The 17,443-nt window shown below is 35.6% G+C and overlaps 2 protein-coding genes and 1 long non-coding RNA gene across 3 annotated transcripts; 1 reads left to right on the top strand and 2 right to left on the bottom strand.

Annotated features, from left to right (window-relative positions):
- Window positions 1–253: 253 nt before the first annotated feature.
- LOC128924148 (uncharacterized) lies at window positions 254–1,250 on the bottom strand. Its single transcript, XR_008472832.1, has 3 exons — window positions 999–1,250; window positions 594–935; window positions 254–542 (listed from the first exon to the last, which is right to left on the bottom strand). It is a non-coding gene; the product is annotated as an uncharacterized LOC128924148 (long non-coding RNA).
- A 726-nt stretch (window positions 1,251–1,976) lies between these two features.
- On the top strand, window positions 1,977–2,977 carry LOC128924147 (uncharacterized). The gene is made up of 2 exons (XM_054236056.1): window positions 1,977–2,112; window positions 2,170–2,977. Exons 1-2 carry the CDS (start codon window positions 2,099–2,101, stop codon window positions 2,789–2,791), a joined length of 636 nt encoding a protein of 211 aa, XP_054092031.1. The 5' UTR covers window positions 1,977–2,098; the 3' UTR covers window positions 2,792–2,977.
- On the bottom strand, window positions 2,978–4,335 carry LOC128921813 (putative nuclease HARBI1). Its single transcript, XM_054230254.1, has 3 exons — window positions 4,021–4,335; window positions 3,569–3,964; window positions 2,978–3,502 (listed from the first exon to the last, which is right to left on the bottom strand). The coding sequence occupies exons 1-3, from the start codon at window positions 4,264–4,266 to the stop codon at window positions 2,978–2,980; spliced, it is 1,167 nt and encodes a 388-aa protein (XP_054086229.1). The 5' UTR covers window positions 4,267–4,335.
- Window positions 4,336–17,443: the final 13,108 nt, after the last annotated feature.

Raw genomic sequence — 17,443 nt, 5'->3', positions numbered from 1 at the left:
TTCTACTGCTTGTAGTCTTCTCGGCATTGATTCAACCAGATTTTTGCACATATTCGGACTAATCTTGTTCCACTCCTCTTGTAAAGCATTCTTCAACTGTTCCTTCGATGTGCACATCCTGTTCTGCATCCTGCGTCCTAATCGTCCCACAAATGTTCAATTACATTGAGGTCAGGGCTTTGCGCAGGAGTTTTGATTATGCAGTTATACAACAACCAACTTCTTACATCAAGCGCCGAATGGTTTGGGTCGTTGTCCTGATAAAACTGAAAGTTGTTTTCAATACCAAGTTTTTGCACGCTTTCTTTCAAATTATTCTTCAAAATCGCCAAATATACATATTTGTTCATTATGCCATCTATAATATGCAAATTTCCAACTCCTGAAGCTGCCACACACCCCCAGACCATTACTGAGCCACCACCGTGCTTCACTGTTTTCCTTAAATTTTTGGCATCAAGTTCTTGATTTATTTTACGCCACACTTTACCTCTTCCATCACATCCGAATAAATTAAATATACTCTCGTCTGTAAATAATACCTAAAAAATCGACCTTAGATTTATAGAAACGTTCTTATTGTCAATATTTACCGTTCTCCAATATGAGAAATCTTTATCCATAAATTTTCGAGCGAATTCAAGTCGATCATGTTGATTTTTTTTGCTAATTAGGGGCTTTTTTCTTGCTACTCGACCATGGAACTCATTTTTTCGTAATACTCTTCTTATAGTTTCTGGGTTACCTTACTACCAGAAGATTCCTCGACCATTGCAGCTAGTTTGCGTGCAGAAGTAAAAGGCCTTTGTTTTATTTCTCTTAAACCAATCCATTTCGATTATATCTCGTAATAATATCGTGGACTGTGGATTTGCTTTTCTTCACAAAATTTGCTATTTCACGCTCCGTTTTTCCTTGTAAATGGTGATGTATGACTAAATTGCGCTCAACTAAAGTAGACTGTTTAATTTTACGCGACATTTTAAAAAAATACTCACTTAAACTTCACTGACTGGCTTACGATTTCCAATTGACAAATCTTCAGGCTTATAATTAAATTTCGAATATATATAACGGAACATTTACCGTTACATTTTCTAGAAATACAGTTTGCCCGACTTTCAATGTGAGGCGAAAAAGTGGCCTTAGTACAGTTTTTGTTACATGCGTTAAGTTTTATGTTTCTTTGAATATATAATTTTGTTGTTTTTTAACAGTAAGACTTTTTTTTAATAAAATAGAAAAGGATCGAGTTGAAAAATTTTTTTTTTTCATTACAATTTTATTATAAGTAGAAATTTTGTTTTGCGCTTGCCCGACTTTCAATGTGAGTGACTGTACATATATTGTAACTAATTAAATGGTCTCTGTATATATTTCCAAACAAATCAACGAATTCTTCCAAGATTTGTTGGGCAACATTGGATTCAGAGCTATAGGACTTCTTGCAAGATAGTAGTTTTATACTTGCGTTCAATAAGAGGAAATGGTAGTAATGGTCACAACCAATGCAATCCTTTAGAACAAATATACCTATATACAATAAAAACTGCCTAAACTCTGTCGCTTTCCAATTACCAATTTCATCTAAACTTCTACATATTCGACCGAATTCTGAAGGAACTTAATTTTTATACTCTCGCAACAAAGTTGCTAAAGAGAGTATTATAGTTTTGTTCACATAACGGTTGTTTGTAACACCCAAAACTAAACGAGTAAGATATAGGGTTATATATACCAAAGTGATCAGGGTGAGGAGTTCAAATCCGAATGTCTGTCTGTCCTTCCGTCCGTTTGTGCAAGTTGTAACTTGAGTAAAAATTAAGATATCTTGATGAAACTTGGCACACTTATTTCTTGGCACCACTGCCACCGAAAACACATGAAGTGAAATAACTAAGCCATAAATAAAGCTATGGAAATATAAAATATAGGCTGACTTCATAAACGCAGTTTGCAATGCAACATTGAAATGCCTAGTGTTCATAAACGTCATTAGCATATTTTTGGCATTGCCGTGTGTTCACTATCGCAACAGTTGTCAAATTTGTGCATCTGTTTTATTTTGGATGCTTTTTGGATTTTTGCGGTAATTGAAATGGCTGAGACATCGTAAGTAAAAACTTTTTCGCATTTTCTTTCTGTTATATGATTTCTTCGTTCTTATAGTGAAAAGAAGTGGAGCCATGAAAGGAAAAAGCTCCTTTTGGAAGTGCGTCTACGCCATGAACCGGATTTTTGTGCCAAAAAAAAGAAAAGGAGTGCTATTTGGGAGCAAATAATGCGGGAGATTAAGGAGGTCGAGGGCACATTTCCCTTTTCAAGAGATGAAGCAACCAGATGTTTTATAAATCTAATGGGCACATACAAAAGAATTAAGAAACGCAATAACACATCTGGCGAGAGTTCCACGAACTGGGAATTTTTCGATGTCATGGATGAGGTGTTTGGCAGCCGTAGTAGCGTTCAGGTGCCCAGTGAAATGCTTGAAAGTTCTCTAGAATCCTTGGTGGAAGATTTGACAAGCGATAGCCCGTTGACACCCACCGATTCCCACGCGCCAATGAACTTAGATGCTACACCTTCAGAAAACACTACTCAAAGGTTTGCTATAAAACGAAAACGATGCGAAGTTCTGGAGTTTTTAAGTAAAGAGTCTGAGGCAGATGCCAAAGTGATGAAAAAACTCTTGGACATCGAAGCAGAAAAAATTGCGGTGGAGAAGGAGAAAGTAGCTGAGCTGAAGGAAATCCGTGCCTTATTTCAGAGAATTGTAGACAGGTCTCAATAAGTTTTCCATTTCTTGTTCACCTTAACAGATTAAAATCTTTTTAGATAAATACAAACAAAATAGAATACAAACAAAATACATATGTATTTATTGTTGTAATTGATCTCATGAAAAAGCGATATAATAAAAAAGTATTATTTATAAAAAGTATTTTTAATTGAAAAAGCAAAAGCAAAGAGAGATGCATTAGGCTGTTAACAAAGTTGCCAATGCATCTCTCTTTGCTTTTGCCTCTCTTTGTCCTGGTAAAGTGACTTCCTCGAGTGTTTCAGAAGTGATGGCATTTGTTTCTGCGATTAAATCATCGGCGTTGTTCCCTTCATTTATAATAATAATATTGTGAATAATCATACAAGCCATTGTTATTAATTTTGGCAAACTTGGATTTTTAACTTCGATATACTTTAGAATTCTAAATTTCTTCTTCAAAACGCCAAATGCCTGTTCTACAACAACCCGAGTTGAACTTAAAATTGCATTGTACTTCGATTGCATTGGTGTCAGGAATCCATTATCGCGATAAGGAACCATAACACACATCTCCAAAGGATAACCTCCATCGCCCAAAAAATGGTAGTTGGGATAAATATTTATTTCTTTGTTAATTATGGCCTTCTTGATAGGGCTCATTTGCCAAATTGAAGCATCATGGCATGCTCCCGGACACCCTATGAACACATCTATGAATTTCATACGGCTGTCGACAATAGCCTGGCAAAAAATGTTAACCAAAATTTAAAAATAATAATTTTTTCATAAAACAAAAGAAATATTTACTTGAGCAATGATTGAGTACGTCCCCTTTCGATTCCGGTAACTGATTTCATCTCTGATTGGCTGCGAAATGGGAATATGTGTACCATCGACGCACCCGAGTACAAAAGGAAAAGGATTGAAACGTAGAGTTGAAAATGCTTCGCTGGTTTGCTTTTGTTCAGCTTCACTTCTTGGAAATTTGATGACGTCTTTCTTTAAACGGCAGATCATCTTTATTATTTTTACAAAGACTTTATATGCGAGACCAACAGCTACTCCAAAACGATCGCTGACATCTCTAAAAGAACAATTATTGCTCAGCTTCCAAATTGCAATTTGCAAGACCTTTTCCAAAGAAATTCCAATTCGTCCAGTTGTGCGCGGAGGCCACCACGGCATTAACATGGTCTGCAAATTCTTTAAACCATATATGTTAATTATTTTATATTAAACATAAATTAAAAAATAAATACCTTGAATGTGCTCTTTTTCATACGAAAATGAGCATAAAAAACGCCATCCTGCATACATTTTATCGTTTTGCAGAAGTTGGACGTTTTTGGAAGTTTCCTTTTTGGGCCACCACCGGTTAAAAAAACACGCCGGCGCTTTCGCTTATTTAATATTTTTTTAATGAACACCACGTTACTTGAATTTCTTTTTTCGCCAAATTCTAGGGCGTTTTCAAAAACAAAAGTGCACAATTGGTCAAGATTCATTTTTACCACACAAAGAAACACGACAAAGCAATATTGCGTTCACAAACGTTAATAAATGTCATTGCATTATTTGACAAATCAGTGTTACCATGCAGTGTTGCTTTGCATCGGTATCGCATCTGTTTGCAGTGTTGTATTGCAAACTGCGTTTATGAAGTCAGCCATATATAAAATTTGGTATGAAGGATCGCACTATGAAGGGGCATATTTGGATGTAATTTTTTTTGGGGAAGTGGGCATGGCCCCCCCCCACATAGGTTTTTTTGTACATATCTCGCAAACCAATAGAGCTATATTAACCAAACTTTCTGCAGTCGTTTTTTTAGGCACTTCTTTAAACAGTCCAAAAATGAAAGAAATCGGATAATAACCACGCCCACCTCCCATACGAAAGTTAGGTTGAAAATTGCTAAAAGTGGGTTAACTCACTAACGAAAAACGTCAGAAACACTAAATTTCACATATAGGCTGTTCACGATAAGGTGGTTATCAGGTTATGTGGTTATGTGATTAAGTAAACAACAACAAAATGCGGTATGACAAAATAACCAACTTTGACCAACCTAGGCCCTTGTTTACATATTATGTGGTTGTTTGCTTATTTCCAGTGTTAGAGAGTCGTTGGAATTTTACTAAATGGCAGCACAAAAAATAAATAAAACTAAGCGAATGCCATTTCCAATTAGATTTTCTTATTGGAAAATCTGCTATTAACAGCTGTTTTTTGTTTACAATCGGCAAATTAAAACCGAAATAAAAAGCTTCGAAAAGCATCACAAAGCATCAAAAATCATTAAAACTATCAAAAATCATCATAGTAAGTAAGAATCATAAAGTACAAAATAAATATACATTTTTTTGTCATTAATTTATACTCCAATTTTAGTGTCTACAGAAATACAGAAATGCCTTAAAATTCGGAATATTTAATAAGCACATACCTTCAATAAAGTTCATTCCTGAACAGCAGAACTTATTTTATATTCGATTATTTTGCTTTTTATACTTCGTTTAGGCATTTTATAAGTAGGAATTTCATTGTTTGTGTAAAAATAAGCAAATAGGATGTTCACGGAGCATAGAGGTTATTTTTAATCTAATAATCTCATAACCCGATAACCACCTTACCTTACAGCCTTATAATAAATGGCAGTTGGAAGCTGCACTCAGCTTTTTACAAAATGGAAAATTGGCGTGGCGACGCCCACTTATGGGTCAAAAACCATATCTCAGGAACTACTCGACCGATTTCAATGAAACTTGGTTTGTAATAGCTTCCTTACATCCCAATGATGTGGTGAAAATAGGCCACATCGCTTCACAACCACGCCTACTTCCTATATACCAAAACTTTGAAGACGATCTGAATCGTTTACTTTACAATATATAAAGTAAGCACTAGTGAAGATATCGGTGCAGAACTTTGCATAAATACAATGTTTATAGTGTGGGAGCCCCATTCTAAAAATCGTGTATTGTGTAATTATATAATATTAATTAACCCTTTCGGTGATTCTATGCCATATGGCATAGCCACTTTTGGAAGCCCATTTTAGGTCATAATGCGGGTGGGTAAACTTTTTTTATTAATTTTGTATTTTTCTTTGAAGTGTTATCTATAAATGAATTTAACCCTTTCGCCCCTACTGGGACAATATGTCCCAGTGAAATCCATTATTTTTTATTAAAAGTTGATATTTCATTTTTTGTTCCTTTTGGTATTATTGGGACTTATGCGTCCCACCTATAAATGTTATTGGGATTATATATCCCAGGATAACCGTAAGGATATCCGATTTTTCAGGTATGCCAAACATCTTATATTTTAGTTATACTACAGTTTTGCTGTCGTAATGATGAAAATCCCGCCTGATTTCGAAAAAAAAAATCAGGGGTGAAAGGGTTAAAAAAAATTTGATTGATGGACCCCACACATTGTTATGTTTCAGAGAGCAAGCGTTCCTCGTGAGATTCACAATTTGCAAAAAAAGAACATGTTATACTTTTATATATTTTGTTAAATGAAATTGTTAATTTCTTAGATTTTTGTAATTAATTTAGTAGATAAACATTGCCTTAGTAATTTAGGAAAAAATTAGATCCGAAATATATGTAGTTCAATAGAGCTGCCCGATTTTTTTTATTTCATACTATGCCATACGGCATAGATTTATCCCAAAGGAAATTTTTTACTTTGCTGTATAAGTTCATATTGACTAGACGTGTTGACAATGCCTAATAAACTCAACACCGAAGAAATTGAAAGTATTATAATTAGTTTTGATAACTCAGATATATCTGATTTTGATGATGAGGAAGAAGAAGAAAATAGTGTTTTGGAGTCACTATTGGAAACTTTAAATAATAGAAATAACAATGCCTTCTTGATCGAAGAGTTAACTAATCCGGATGGGAATACTGATCAATTTGAGAAAATGCCACGGATCCACCATTCCAAAAAATTATTTCATATAGATGGGCAAAGACAGAATGGAATACTCCAATCTCAGGATTTTCGGAAAGTTATCCAAAGCAAGATGTAAAAACTCCTGTTTCATATTTTCTAAAGTACTTTCCATATGATTTTATTGACACTGTTGTTCAGGCAACAAATCAAGCCTCACTTATGAAGAGTGGAACCGCTGTTAATGTTGAAAAAGAAGAGATTCTGACATTAATGGGATTGGAAATCATTATTGGAACAATCGGATATCCTCGATTACAAATGTACTGGGCTGGTGCTACTGAAATACCAGCCTTTCGTAAACACATGACAAAAAAACGGTTTCATATAATACGTACTTGTCTAAAGTTTTGCATAGAGGGGAACTCAACCGACAAACTTTTTAAAGTTCGTCCACTTATAAATACATTCCTGAAAATATCTTATGATATTCCAAAAGATGAAAACTGCTGCTGTGATGAAATGTTGATTCCATGCAAATCTAAAACTGGATTGAAGCAGTATATGCCTAAAAAGCCTATTAGATGGGGAATAAAAATATTTTGCCTATGTAGCTCAAATGAAATTGTTTATGATCTTGAAATATACCAGGGAAAAAACACAATTGTTGGAGACTCAAAGTTAGGTTTTTGTTCGGATATTGTTATTCATTTATGAAAAACTATTCCGGAAAATAAAAACCACAAGATATTTTTTGATAACTATTTTACCACTATAAACTTATTAATATATTTGCGAGGAAAGGGAATATGGGCAACTGGCACCATACGAGGAAACAGAATTGGAAAAGCTCCCCTAAAACCAGAAAAGGATTTAAAAAAGTTAGGAAGAGGTAGCTATGACTATTGCATTGAAAGGAACCAAAACATTATCGTTTTGAAATGGCTAGATGGGGGCTGTGTTCAATTGGCTTCGTCCATTTATGGTGATAAAGACACAAAAGAGGTCACCCGATTTTGTTCTGAGCAAAAGAAAAAGATCGTTGTATCACAGCCTAACGTTATAGCTGTGTATAATAAATATATGGGAGGAGTCGACAAGATGGACTTTTTGCTATCTTTGTATCGAATTTCTATTCGGACAAAAAAGTGGACCCTTAGAGTTTTCGACCATTTTCTGGACTTAGCAGTATGCAACTTTTGGTTAGAATATCGCAATGAGTGCGAAAGTAATAACATAAGAAAAAAAGATCAAATGGATTTATAAGCGTTCCGGAATGATGTAGCTGATGGATTGCTGGCATTGGCGACAGTTCAAAGTGTCTCACGAAAAAGAGGAAGACCTAAGCAATCGGAGGACTTAGACCTTTCTAGCACTCCATCAACTTCGAAATCAAGACCTTCATATGAAAGGGCACCTTCAGGTTCGATTCGTTTCGATGGTATTCAACATTGCCCTGAGTAAACACCTGTAAAACGTATATGTAAAGTACCAGGATGCAAAGGATATTCCAGATACTTGTGTGCAAAATGTAACGTTCATCTCTGCATTCCGAACGGGACCAGAAATTGCTTTAGATTATACCATGAAAAGTGAGGTAAGTTATAGATTTATTTCTATATTTGAATTTGTTTTATATTATTTCTTTTTTTTCAGAGAACTATACAGATGCAGACATAATCTTGAATCAGAAATTGACAATGAATTCCTATTTTTTATAGTTTTAGTTACAATGAACTCTTATTTTTATAGTTTTTTGCGTTTGATTATGTTTAAGTTTAAAAATAATAATTTTAATCCAATAAAAACAACAATTTTAAAACTGAATTAAAAACTTATATATTCTATTTTTTTTCCTTTAAATAGATTCTATGCCATATGGCATAGTGTCCAAAAACCACTTTTACAAACAAAATGTTAAAAAATTAGTTTTGATTATTCATAAAGTGGGCTTAAGTATATAAAAAAACTAAAAAATAGATTTTTAAAACCAAAAACAAAAAAGAAGCCCCGAAAGGGTTAAGTTAAATAAATAAATTGCGAGAGTATAAAATGTTCGGTTACACCCGAACTTAGCCCTTCCTTACTTGTTTCGTTAACTTTGGTTACGTTAATATTGCCTATATGGAAGTTAGGTGAAGTTATGACCCGTATCTTAGGCACGGAGACAGTATTAAATGAAAGATATTCCCTATGAATTTCTTCAAAATATTTGAGAAACTTACCTATATTTCCGGTAAAAAAAATTACAAGCCCCGAGGTCCTCATGTTCGATATTTGGGGCCTTGAAACTTTATGGTCCGATTTCGACGATTTTTAGAAGGGCGATGCCACACTATAAATGTTGTATTTGTGCAAAGTTCTGTTCACTAATGCTAACTTTATATATTGTAAAGTAAACGGTTCAGATCGACTTCACAGTTCTGGTACAAGGAAATGCCTGAAAATTTCGTTAATACGAGATATGTACAAAAAACTTAGTAGGGGGCGGGGCCACGCCCACTTTCCCAAAAAAATAACAACCAAATACGCCCCTTCCTAGAAAAATCGTTTGTACCAAATTTTACATTCATACCTTTTTTTATGGCTAGTTATAGCTCTTTATGTGTTTTCGGTTATCGCCATTTTGTGGGCGTGGCAGTGGTCCGTGGTCAGTGATCTTCGAACTTAAACTTCTTATGGTGCCAAGAAACCAGTGTTCCAAGTTTCATTAAGATATCTCAATTTTTACTCAAGTAACAGCTTGCACGGACGGACAGACAGACATCCGGATTTGAACTTTACTCGTCACCCTGATCACTTTGTTATATATAACCTTATATCTAACTCGTTTAGTTTTAGAACTTACAAACAACCGTTATGTGGACAAAAGATAATAACTATAATATAAAAATAACAGGATAATCCATTTCAAGTTGTGTGTACATACTTTTGATGTAAAAAATATGTGTGTCAATACTTTTGACTACTGCGAGTCTGTAGTTCATTTGCTTATTTCTCCGTTATATTTCTAGCTATTCTAGCCAAACTGACTTCATTCGCACAGGAATAGATCAAGGTTTACAACAACATAGCATTTTGTTACCCTGCGACAACAACAACAGTAAGCAATCGTTTTTTCTGAGAAACTTGTAAATAAACGTTTTTTGTTTTGAGATGGAAAAAATCATCGAAAGACACTGTTGCCCTATCAACAGTAGTGTGAGACTTAAACCCACTAAAAAAAACATCTCAGTTCATAACTTTTGAATTTGCCATGCGGAACTACCGTTAGGTATTACATCGCAGAACAAGCTAAGCCTATTGGCAAGTACTTCTCAGGGGTTTATATTTTAAATATGGCTTCTTGCCACGCTATTTCGTATTCACTCTACTCTTTTCTGCTCCAGAAGGACATTTGCGGCCCATTGATTTACTAAGTTCCACGCATGGTTCGACTGCAGCATGTGTGGTACTACATTTTCTGGAGTTAATTTCTCTGAAATTTCATACTCTATAAACACTTTCTCCGCCTCATATTTTGGACATTGAAAAAATAAATGTTCAGCATTTTCTTTTCCGCTAAAGTAGAATGTGCACGCTTCATCGTGGCCATATTTATAGAGATGTTATCTAAAACAGCCATGTCCGCTTAAGGACTGCGTCAAGTAAAAGTCAACGTTACCATGTCTTCTGTGTCCCACTGTATTTGCCACTCATTAATGCTCTGACAGCTTTCTTCTTCATGCTCTTTAACTGTTAGACTCCTTCCAAAATGTTTGCTTTTCTCGTAGTTTCTCTTAAACTCTTGAGCCATTAGATCAGGTGGCATTATGCCAGATATGACTGCAGCGGCTTCGTGAGACACTGTGCGGAAAGCGTTGCCAACTCTAAGTGCACTAAGCCGAAAGATTTAACCGGCTTGACATAAGTTTTCTGCAGAAGTGCGTTTACCCATACCGGTGCCGCATACATTCTATTGATAATGTAACTTTTGCTAATAGAAGTCGTCTTTTCTGACTAGGTCCACCAATATTTGCCATTATTCGGGTTAAGGCAGCGTTCACTCGTGCAGCTTTTTCGCAGGCTTTGATTGACAAAGATTTAGATTTTGATTTAAAGTTTAGTCTCGAGTAAATTATTATGCCTAAATATTTTAAAGATGTCTGTGTCGTAATGTTATACCCGTCTATGTTAAGTGTAATTACTTCAGTTTTCTTTCTACTGGTTATTAAAACTGCTTCTGTTTTTTGACCAGCCAGTTGCAACTTCGCTGCTGTTAGCCAATTTTTTATTCTCATAGCGACAGTTCTGCATATAGTCTCAATTTGCTGTAGTTCTTTTGCCACAATTGTCCCTGCAATATCGTCTGCATAACCGATAATTTGTACTTCTTTAGGTGTTGGAAGGCGAAGGATTCTATCATGCAGTATATTCCACAGGAGTGGGCCTAAGATAGATCCTTGTGGTACTCCACCGGTCACTTTGTATCGTTTGACCCCGTCGTCCGTATCATACAGCAGCACTCTATTGAATAAGTAACTTTTTATAATACGCAGGAGGTGCATAGGTGTTTTAAGCGTCTGTAGTGCTTGAAATATGTGGGTCCAACACGCTGACTTGACTGCATTTTTTACATCCAATGTAACAACTGGGCAGTATTCCTTAGAACCGTATATCCACCTAGTGCCCTCCATGGCTTTGTCTACAATATCGGTCAGTTTTTTAATCGCGTCAATTGATAAGCCTTTCACTTCTTCAAGGTGATTTTCTACCCGATCACATATTATTCGTTCGAAGATTTTACCTGTAGTATCGATCATACATAGTGGCCTGTAAGAGCTTGGTTCACCTGGCGGTTTGTTTGGTTTTGATAAGAGAACCAACCGCTGTCTTTTCCATATTTTTGGAAAAATTCCATCCCGCAAACATTTATTGAATAATTCCACAATGCCATCTAGCCCAGGTGCTTTTGTATTTCCGAAGCGTTCAGCTGCTTGCACTACCTCGTTGTCATCTATAGGTAGAAAAACAGGAATATCTATGCTACTGGTGCATCATAAACGTAAACAAATCCTCGTCCAAGGTTTCGTCTTTCCAACCTTTAGGTTGCGATTTTTTCGCCCGCATACCTCTCCCTTTCCATTTGTTACACAAACCAATGTCTAACATGATGGCTTGATGGTTGCTATGAGTATATAGCTCACATATCTGCCACTCCGTCTTTCCTGCTAATGACCTACTGACAAACGATAAGTCAATTATGGAGCCATAACCATTTTTTTCAAACGTGTTCTTGGTTCCCGTGACGTATTGAGTCAAGTATTGAGAATGCTTTAAGCAAAGCATTTCCACGTTGATTTGTGGTCCTACTTCCCCATTCTAAAGCCCAAGCATTGAAATCACCTGCAATTAAATTCGGCGTTGTGGTTTGTACATCCCTAACTAGGTCGTCAAGAATTTTCTCATACTCTACAATCGATAAGCTAGGTGGCACGTAACAACAGTAGATATGAATGCCACAAACCTTTACTCTTACGTAAAAAGATTTATTGACCAACGGTCTATCCTGGACCGCTTTGTCGGAGCAGAGACATATTTCCACTTTTCTAATGCAATCAGAGAACCATGTTCCTGCATTTAAGCTTTTATATTGTTATGAGATTATTACCACATCAATTTTCTTCTCATATATCGTTTGTTTTAGCAGTTCTTGCACTGCTTCACAATAGATTAAGTTAATTTGGACAAGTTTCATTTTCTATTATTACATGCTGCTATTTATACTGGGCATCTTTTGCTACCTATTTGGTGGTTTGTATTTTCCCTTCCAACGTTTTTGCAGAATACACAGAAAGGTTCTTTAGTGCAGGTTTTGACAAAGTGCCCTTTTTACCGCATTTGATACAATTTTCGCTTCTGTCTTCTGGGTTAGTGCATCTGCTCACCACGTGACCATATTCCAGGCATCTATAACATTTTTATACTCTCGCAACAAAGTTGCTAAAGAGAGTATTATAGTTCTATTCACATAACGGTTGTTCGTAACACCCAAAACTAAACGAGTAAGATATAGGGTTATATATACCAAAGTGATCAGGGTGAAGAGTGGAGTTCAAATCCGAATGTCTGACTGTCCGTCCGTCTGTGCAAGCTGTAACTTGAGTAAAAATTAAGATATCTTGATGAAACTTGGCACACTCTCGGTAGTCTTGAACACATTTTAAATGAAGGTAAAAGGCACCATGAATTTTCTTTTTGTATTCGTTTCTAGGACTCTTCTGAATAAGTTTTATGCAAAAATTAAAATCATCCCCTTAGCAGTTTTTTTAAAAAATCGATTTTTGCGAAAAAAAATCGAAACTTCCAAAATTCGTGTCATTTTAAATGAAGGTAAAAGGCACCATGAATTTTCTTTTTGTATTCGTTTCTAGGACTCTTCTGAACAAGTTTTATGCAAAAATTAAAATCATCCCCTTAGCAGTTTTTTTTAAAAAATCGATTTTTTAGAAAAAAAATCGAAACTTCCAAAAATTCGTGTTCAGTACAAAATTGGATTAATTATGTATGAATGAAAATGTATAATAATACTATAAATAAAGTAATACGATTGTGTAATAAAGTATTTAGATATAAATTTATTGAATACATAAACGAGAACGCTGAACAGGTCAATATTCAAAATCAAACATGTTGGCTATTGTATTCTACAACAGACTTCAAGAGATTTTTTGCGTAATTAATGTGCAATTTTTGTAACTTGTATTTTGACCACGTTTTTTTGAAATCGTCATGAACCGATTCCATGGCCTGTTCACTAAAATGTCCAAGTCCTTTTTGTGTTTGTGAACAGTAGTAGGAAACATGATGAAAAACTGCGTGAACCTTTGGAGTTATCGTAATTTGCAAAGCAATGTAACTGTTTCGAAACTCCTTTATATATTTAGAATAATCACAATTCAAATGAATTCCAAAGCAGGCATTTACTACTCGACGAAAATCTTCAAAACATTTGACGTATTTTACACAACCGAGGTTTCCATTAGATCTTAAAATGTCTACTTTATTCAAGAGAGTTTTACAAGCGTTTCCAGCAAACATAGATGCTCCATTAAACACATTACGCGAAACGTTACACTTTTTGGCCCAGTCAAAACTCTCTGTCTCAAAGTCTATTAACATATTGTTGAAAATATGATTTACGATACCAATCAGTAGGTGAAGTTCAGGAGGAACTATTATGTAGATGATAGTGTATTTTACATTTTGAGAGCAAATGGGAGGGGAAATGCAGTTAAAATATTCTTTTGCATTTTTTCTTATGCTACCTGCATCACTCCAGGCTTCAAAATTTTTTATGGAGCCACCTACAGTTCTATACTGCCCACATGATTCCAACTGGTCTTTAGTGGCAGTGCACCACGTGCAAGGGTAAGTACTGCCATGAGACATTAGGCCGGCAAGAATATTAGCGATTTTTAAATCCGCAGCAATTATTGCTTCTTCAAATTCTCTGATTCCTAACAGAGACCATAACATTTCAATCACATCATAATTCTCATCGGAGCATTCAGCTATTCCATGCAAAAATAATTTTTTTACTCCAGAATCTTGGAAATTGTTAGAATCAATGCCTTCTTGATATTTTCGACGTGTGGGTTCATTAATCTCATCATTTTCACTGATAGATTGTATTGACAAACAAATTTTGAGGAACCCTCCTCCGCCATCAACACCAAACTTTAAAGTAACATTTTCTTCACATTGTCTCAATCCTTTCACATGGTCAACCAATCCCTTCAAGTTATGACAAAAAACTAAATTCTGAATGTTTACTTTTTTTTGCCCTTTTTAATACTTACAAAATTACACTCACGAACTTCAAAGTACGAATCAAGAATATGATTAACAGATATCAGATATCTTTACATGTAAACGAGTGACATATAGTGCGAAGAATTATGTTATAATAGTTTTTTGACCGTAACTATTCATCAAGTTTTTTACTGAACACGAATTTTGGAAGTTTCGATTTTTTTTCTCAAAAATCGATTTTTTTAAAAAACTGCTAAGGGGATGATTTTAATTTTTGCATAAAACTTATTCAGAAGAGTCCTAGAAACGAATACAAAAAGAAAATTCATGGTGCCTTTTACCTTCATTTAAAATGTGTTCAAGACTACCGTGCACTTATTTCTTGGCACCATAGGAAAGTTGCTTTCGAAAATGAGCAAAATCGGACCACCCCACGCCCACAAAATGGCGAAAACCGAAAACACATAAAGTGCCATAACTAAGCCATAAATAAAGCTATGGAAATAAAATTTGGTATGAAGGATCGTACTATGAAGGGGCATATTTGGATGTAATTTTTTTGTATATACCTCGCAAACCAATAGAGCTATATAAACCAAACTTTCTGCAGTCGTTTTTTTTTTTGGCCACTTCTTAATACAGTCGAAAAATCAAAGAAATCGGACAATAACACCTCCCATACAAAGGTTAGGTTGAAAATTACTAAAAGTGGGTTATCTCACTAACGCAAAACGTCAGAAACACAAAATTTTACATAATAAATGGCAGATGGAAGCTGCACTCAGATTTTTTTTATAAAATGGAAAATGGGCGTGGCGTCGCCCACTTATGGGTCAAAAACCATATCTGAGGCACTACTCGACCGATTTCAATGAAACTTGGTTTGTAATAGTTTCCTTACATCCCAATGATATGTTATGAAAATAGGCTAAATCGCTTCACAACCACGACTACTTTCTATATACCAGAACATTGAAGACGATCTGAATCGTTTATTTTGCGAGAGTATAAAATGTTCGGTTACACCCGAACTTAGCCTTTCCTTACTTGTTTTAAATTTGTTCTTTCCCGGATTCTACAGACAATCGAACCTTCAACGAAACTGAACTGTTCGAAATGTGAACAGATAGCTTGGGCTATGTCCTCTTTTGTCGTAACTTCATCTAAGTCACGAATTTCAATCACTTTCTCCTGTGTCGGGACTTTTATTTCCGCCTTATTGCCCAGAACTTTGTATATTTCTTCCTTGTAGTCCTTAACACTTCCTTTTTGCGTTCTCATTAGCACAAGGAGGATTTCGCCTTTAGCTGTTTTCCTAATTCGAGACACAATTGTTGTAGAGTGATATTTTTCTTAACCGCTTTAAGTACATATAACACTATACGACATGTCACCTGTTTTTGCGATAACCAGGGCATCAAGTTTTGGAGGGGGCCTTTGGATATTCTTGCTCTTTTCTTTTGTTGTCTTCTTTTTGTATTTAACTGTAACCCAATTTCCATCTTTAGGAGTTTCCTTTATTTTAACCTAGGAAGGGCTCAAGCTCGAGTTTTTCCCTTGTACGTTTTCATCCACAGCTCTTGTCTCTAATTCATGAGAAGTTACTTTACTTTAGGGGGGTTTTTCGGATTTGTTTTTCTTCCCACATTCTTTTGGGTGTCGTCTCTGCAGCACCTTTTGTAAGGGTACGTTTGATCAGCTTTCTTGGAGTAGGTATTTTGATCTTTCGCGCGAGTATACATTCTCGAAATCGCGCTTAAAAGCTCCCTCATGCTATTGTTTATTGACCATTGAGGTGGACGCATCAAACTTACAAGTTTATTTATATTTTCTCCGAGATCTGCCATATAGTCCCTAACAGTTTGCACATTTTCCACAGGAGGCATACTACCTAGTTGAAACGAAGGTGGCGACGATCTTTCTCGTTCAGGCCTACCCATGAAGACTGCCTTTTCGGGTGTCCGAGCTAACTTCGATCCTCGTGCTTGTGGCATTATCTGATACGCTGACCAAGTGTGCCATTGTCATTGGATCTCGACGGCGGGGAGCCTGCTTGCTCGCTCCCTAAAACCGCACTGGGCTTTTTATACCCTGCACCATAACTTTACTATTTTCCGTTTTGTTAGAAGACATATTTTGTTACTCTGGGATCCTGTCCATATCATTTTATACCTACTGACAGGTAGTGATTCAGTCGCTTCTAACTTGGGGACAGATGCTGACCAATAAGACGCTTATTTCGAAACAGGCATTTTGGATTTTTGGAGTTTTTGAAAACACTTAGTTAAAGGGCGGTGTTAATTCGCCCTGTCACAGGGCGTTTTTGGTTGGGGAGCGAGTGGTGATCATTTGTTCATTCATGCTTCCCATTTTGAGTGGTGTGTTCCTTTATAGTGTTCGACCTAATGTCAAAGACTGTGTTAACAAAGCTAACATTTGCCCCTTCTTATTATGATACGTTCTTTGCCGTCGCTACGTCATGTCGTGTCGTCGTCTCTGTGTTCAGAGCATTACCTAACGTAAGAAAACATGTTTTGAAGTCTTTAATATATTGAAAATTATTACCAAGCCCGCTCATCCCATTCTGATTGCAATATAAAATATTTCAAATGTATTAATTTATGTTTTAAACGACTATCAATAGTATCTGTTATGTTTTTGCTGTTATATGTAGTAATATCTGCTATATTGTGCGAATTCACATATTCTATCAAATACCACTTTCTATTTTACATTCGTGAACGTCCTTCTCTCCAATGCATAAATAACTTTGCGGAGTCACTGGATAACGTGGCTACCGTTATCTTATCCCTGTCGCAATCAATTCAATAAAATAAAATTACTTAAAAAAAAAAGAATATGTATTGGTTTTGTGTATTTTGTGTGTGATATTTTATAAATTAATATACAACTCTGACTCTTTCCCTTCGTATACATAAACAGAAGTGGTGATAGCGTAGTGCGCGTTATGGATAATAT

This window comes from Zeugodacus cucurbitae, chromosome 2 (assembly GCF_028554725.1).
Source record: "Zeugodacus cucurbitae isolate PBARC_wt_2022May chromosome 2, idZeuCucr1.2, whole genome shotgun sequence".
Classification (NCBI taxonomy): domain Eukaryota; kingdom Metazoa; phylum Arthropoda; class Insecta; order Diptera; family Tephritidae; genus Zeugodacus; species Zeugodacus cucurbitae.
Note: the sequence above shows the minus strand (reverse complement) of the source record. Positions and strands in the feature narration are given on the sequence as shown.

Coding starts and splice junctions, on each gene's coding strand:
- LOC128921813 (XM_054230254.1), bottom strand. CDS start 4,266: ATGAATCTTGACCAATTGTGCACTTTTGTTTTTGAAAACGCCCTAGAA. Junction 3,965..4,020: donor TGAAAAAGAGCACATTCAAG/GTATTTATTTTT, acceptor TATGGTTTAAAG/AATTTGCAGACCATGTTAAT. Junction 3,503..3,568: donor CGTACTCAATCATTGCTCAA/GTAAATATTTCT, acceptor ATTTTTTGCCAG/GCTATTGTCGACAGCCGTAT.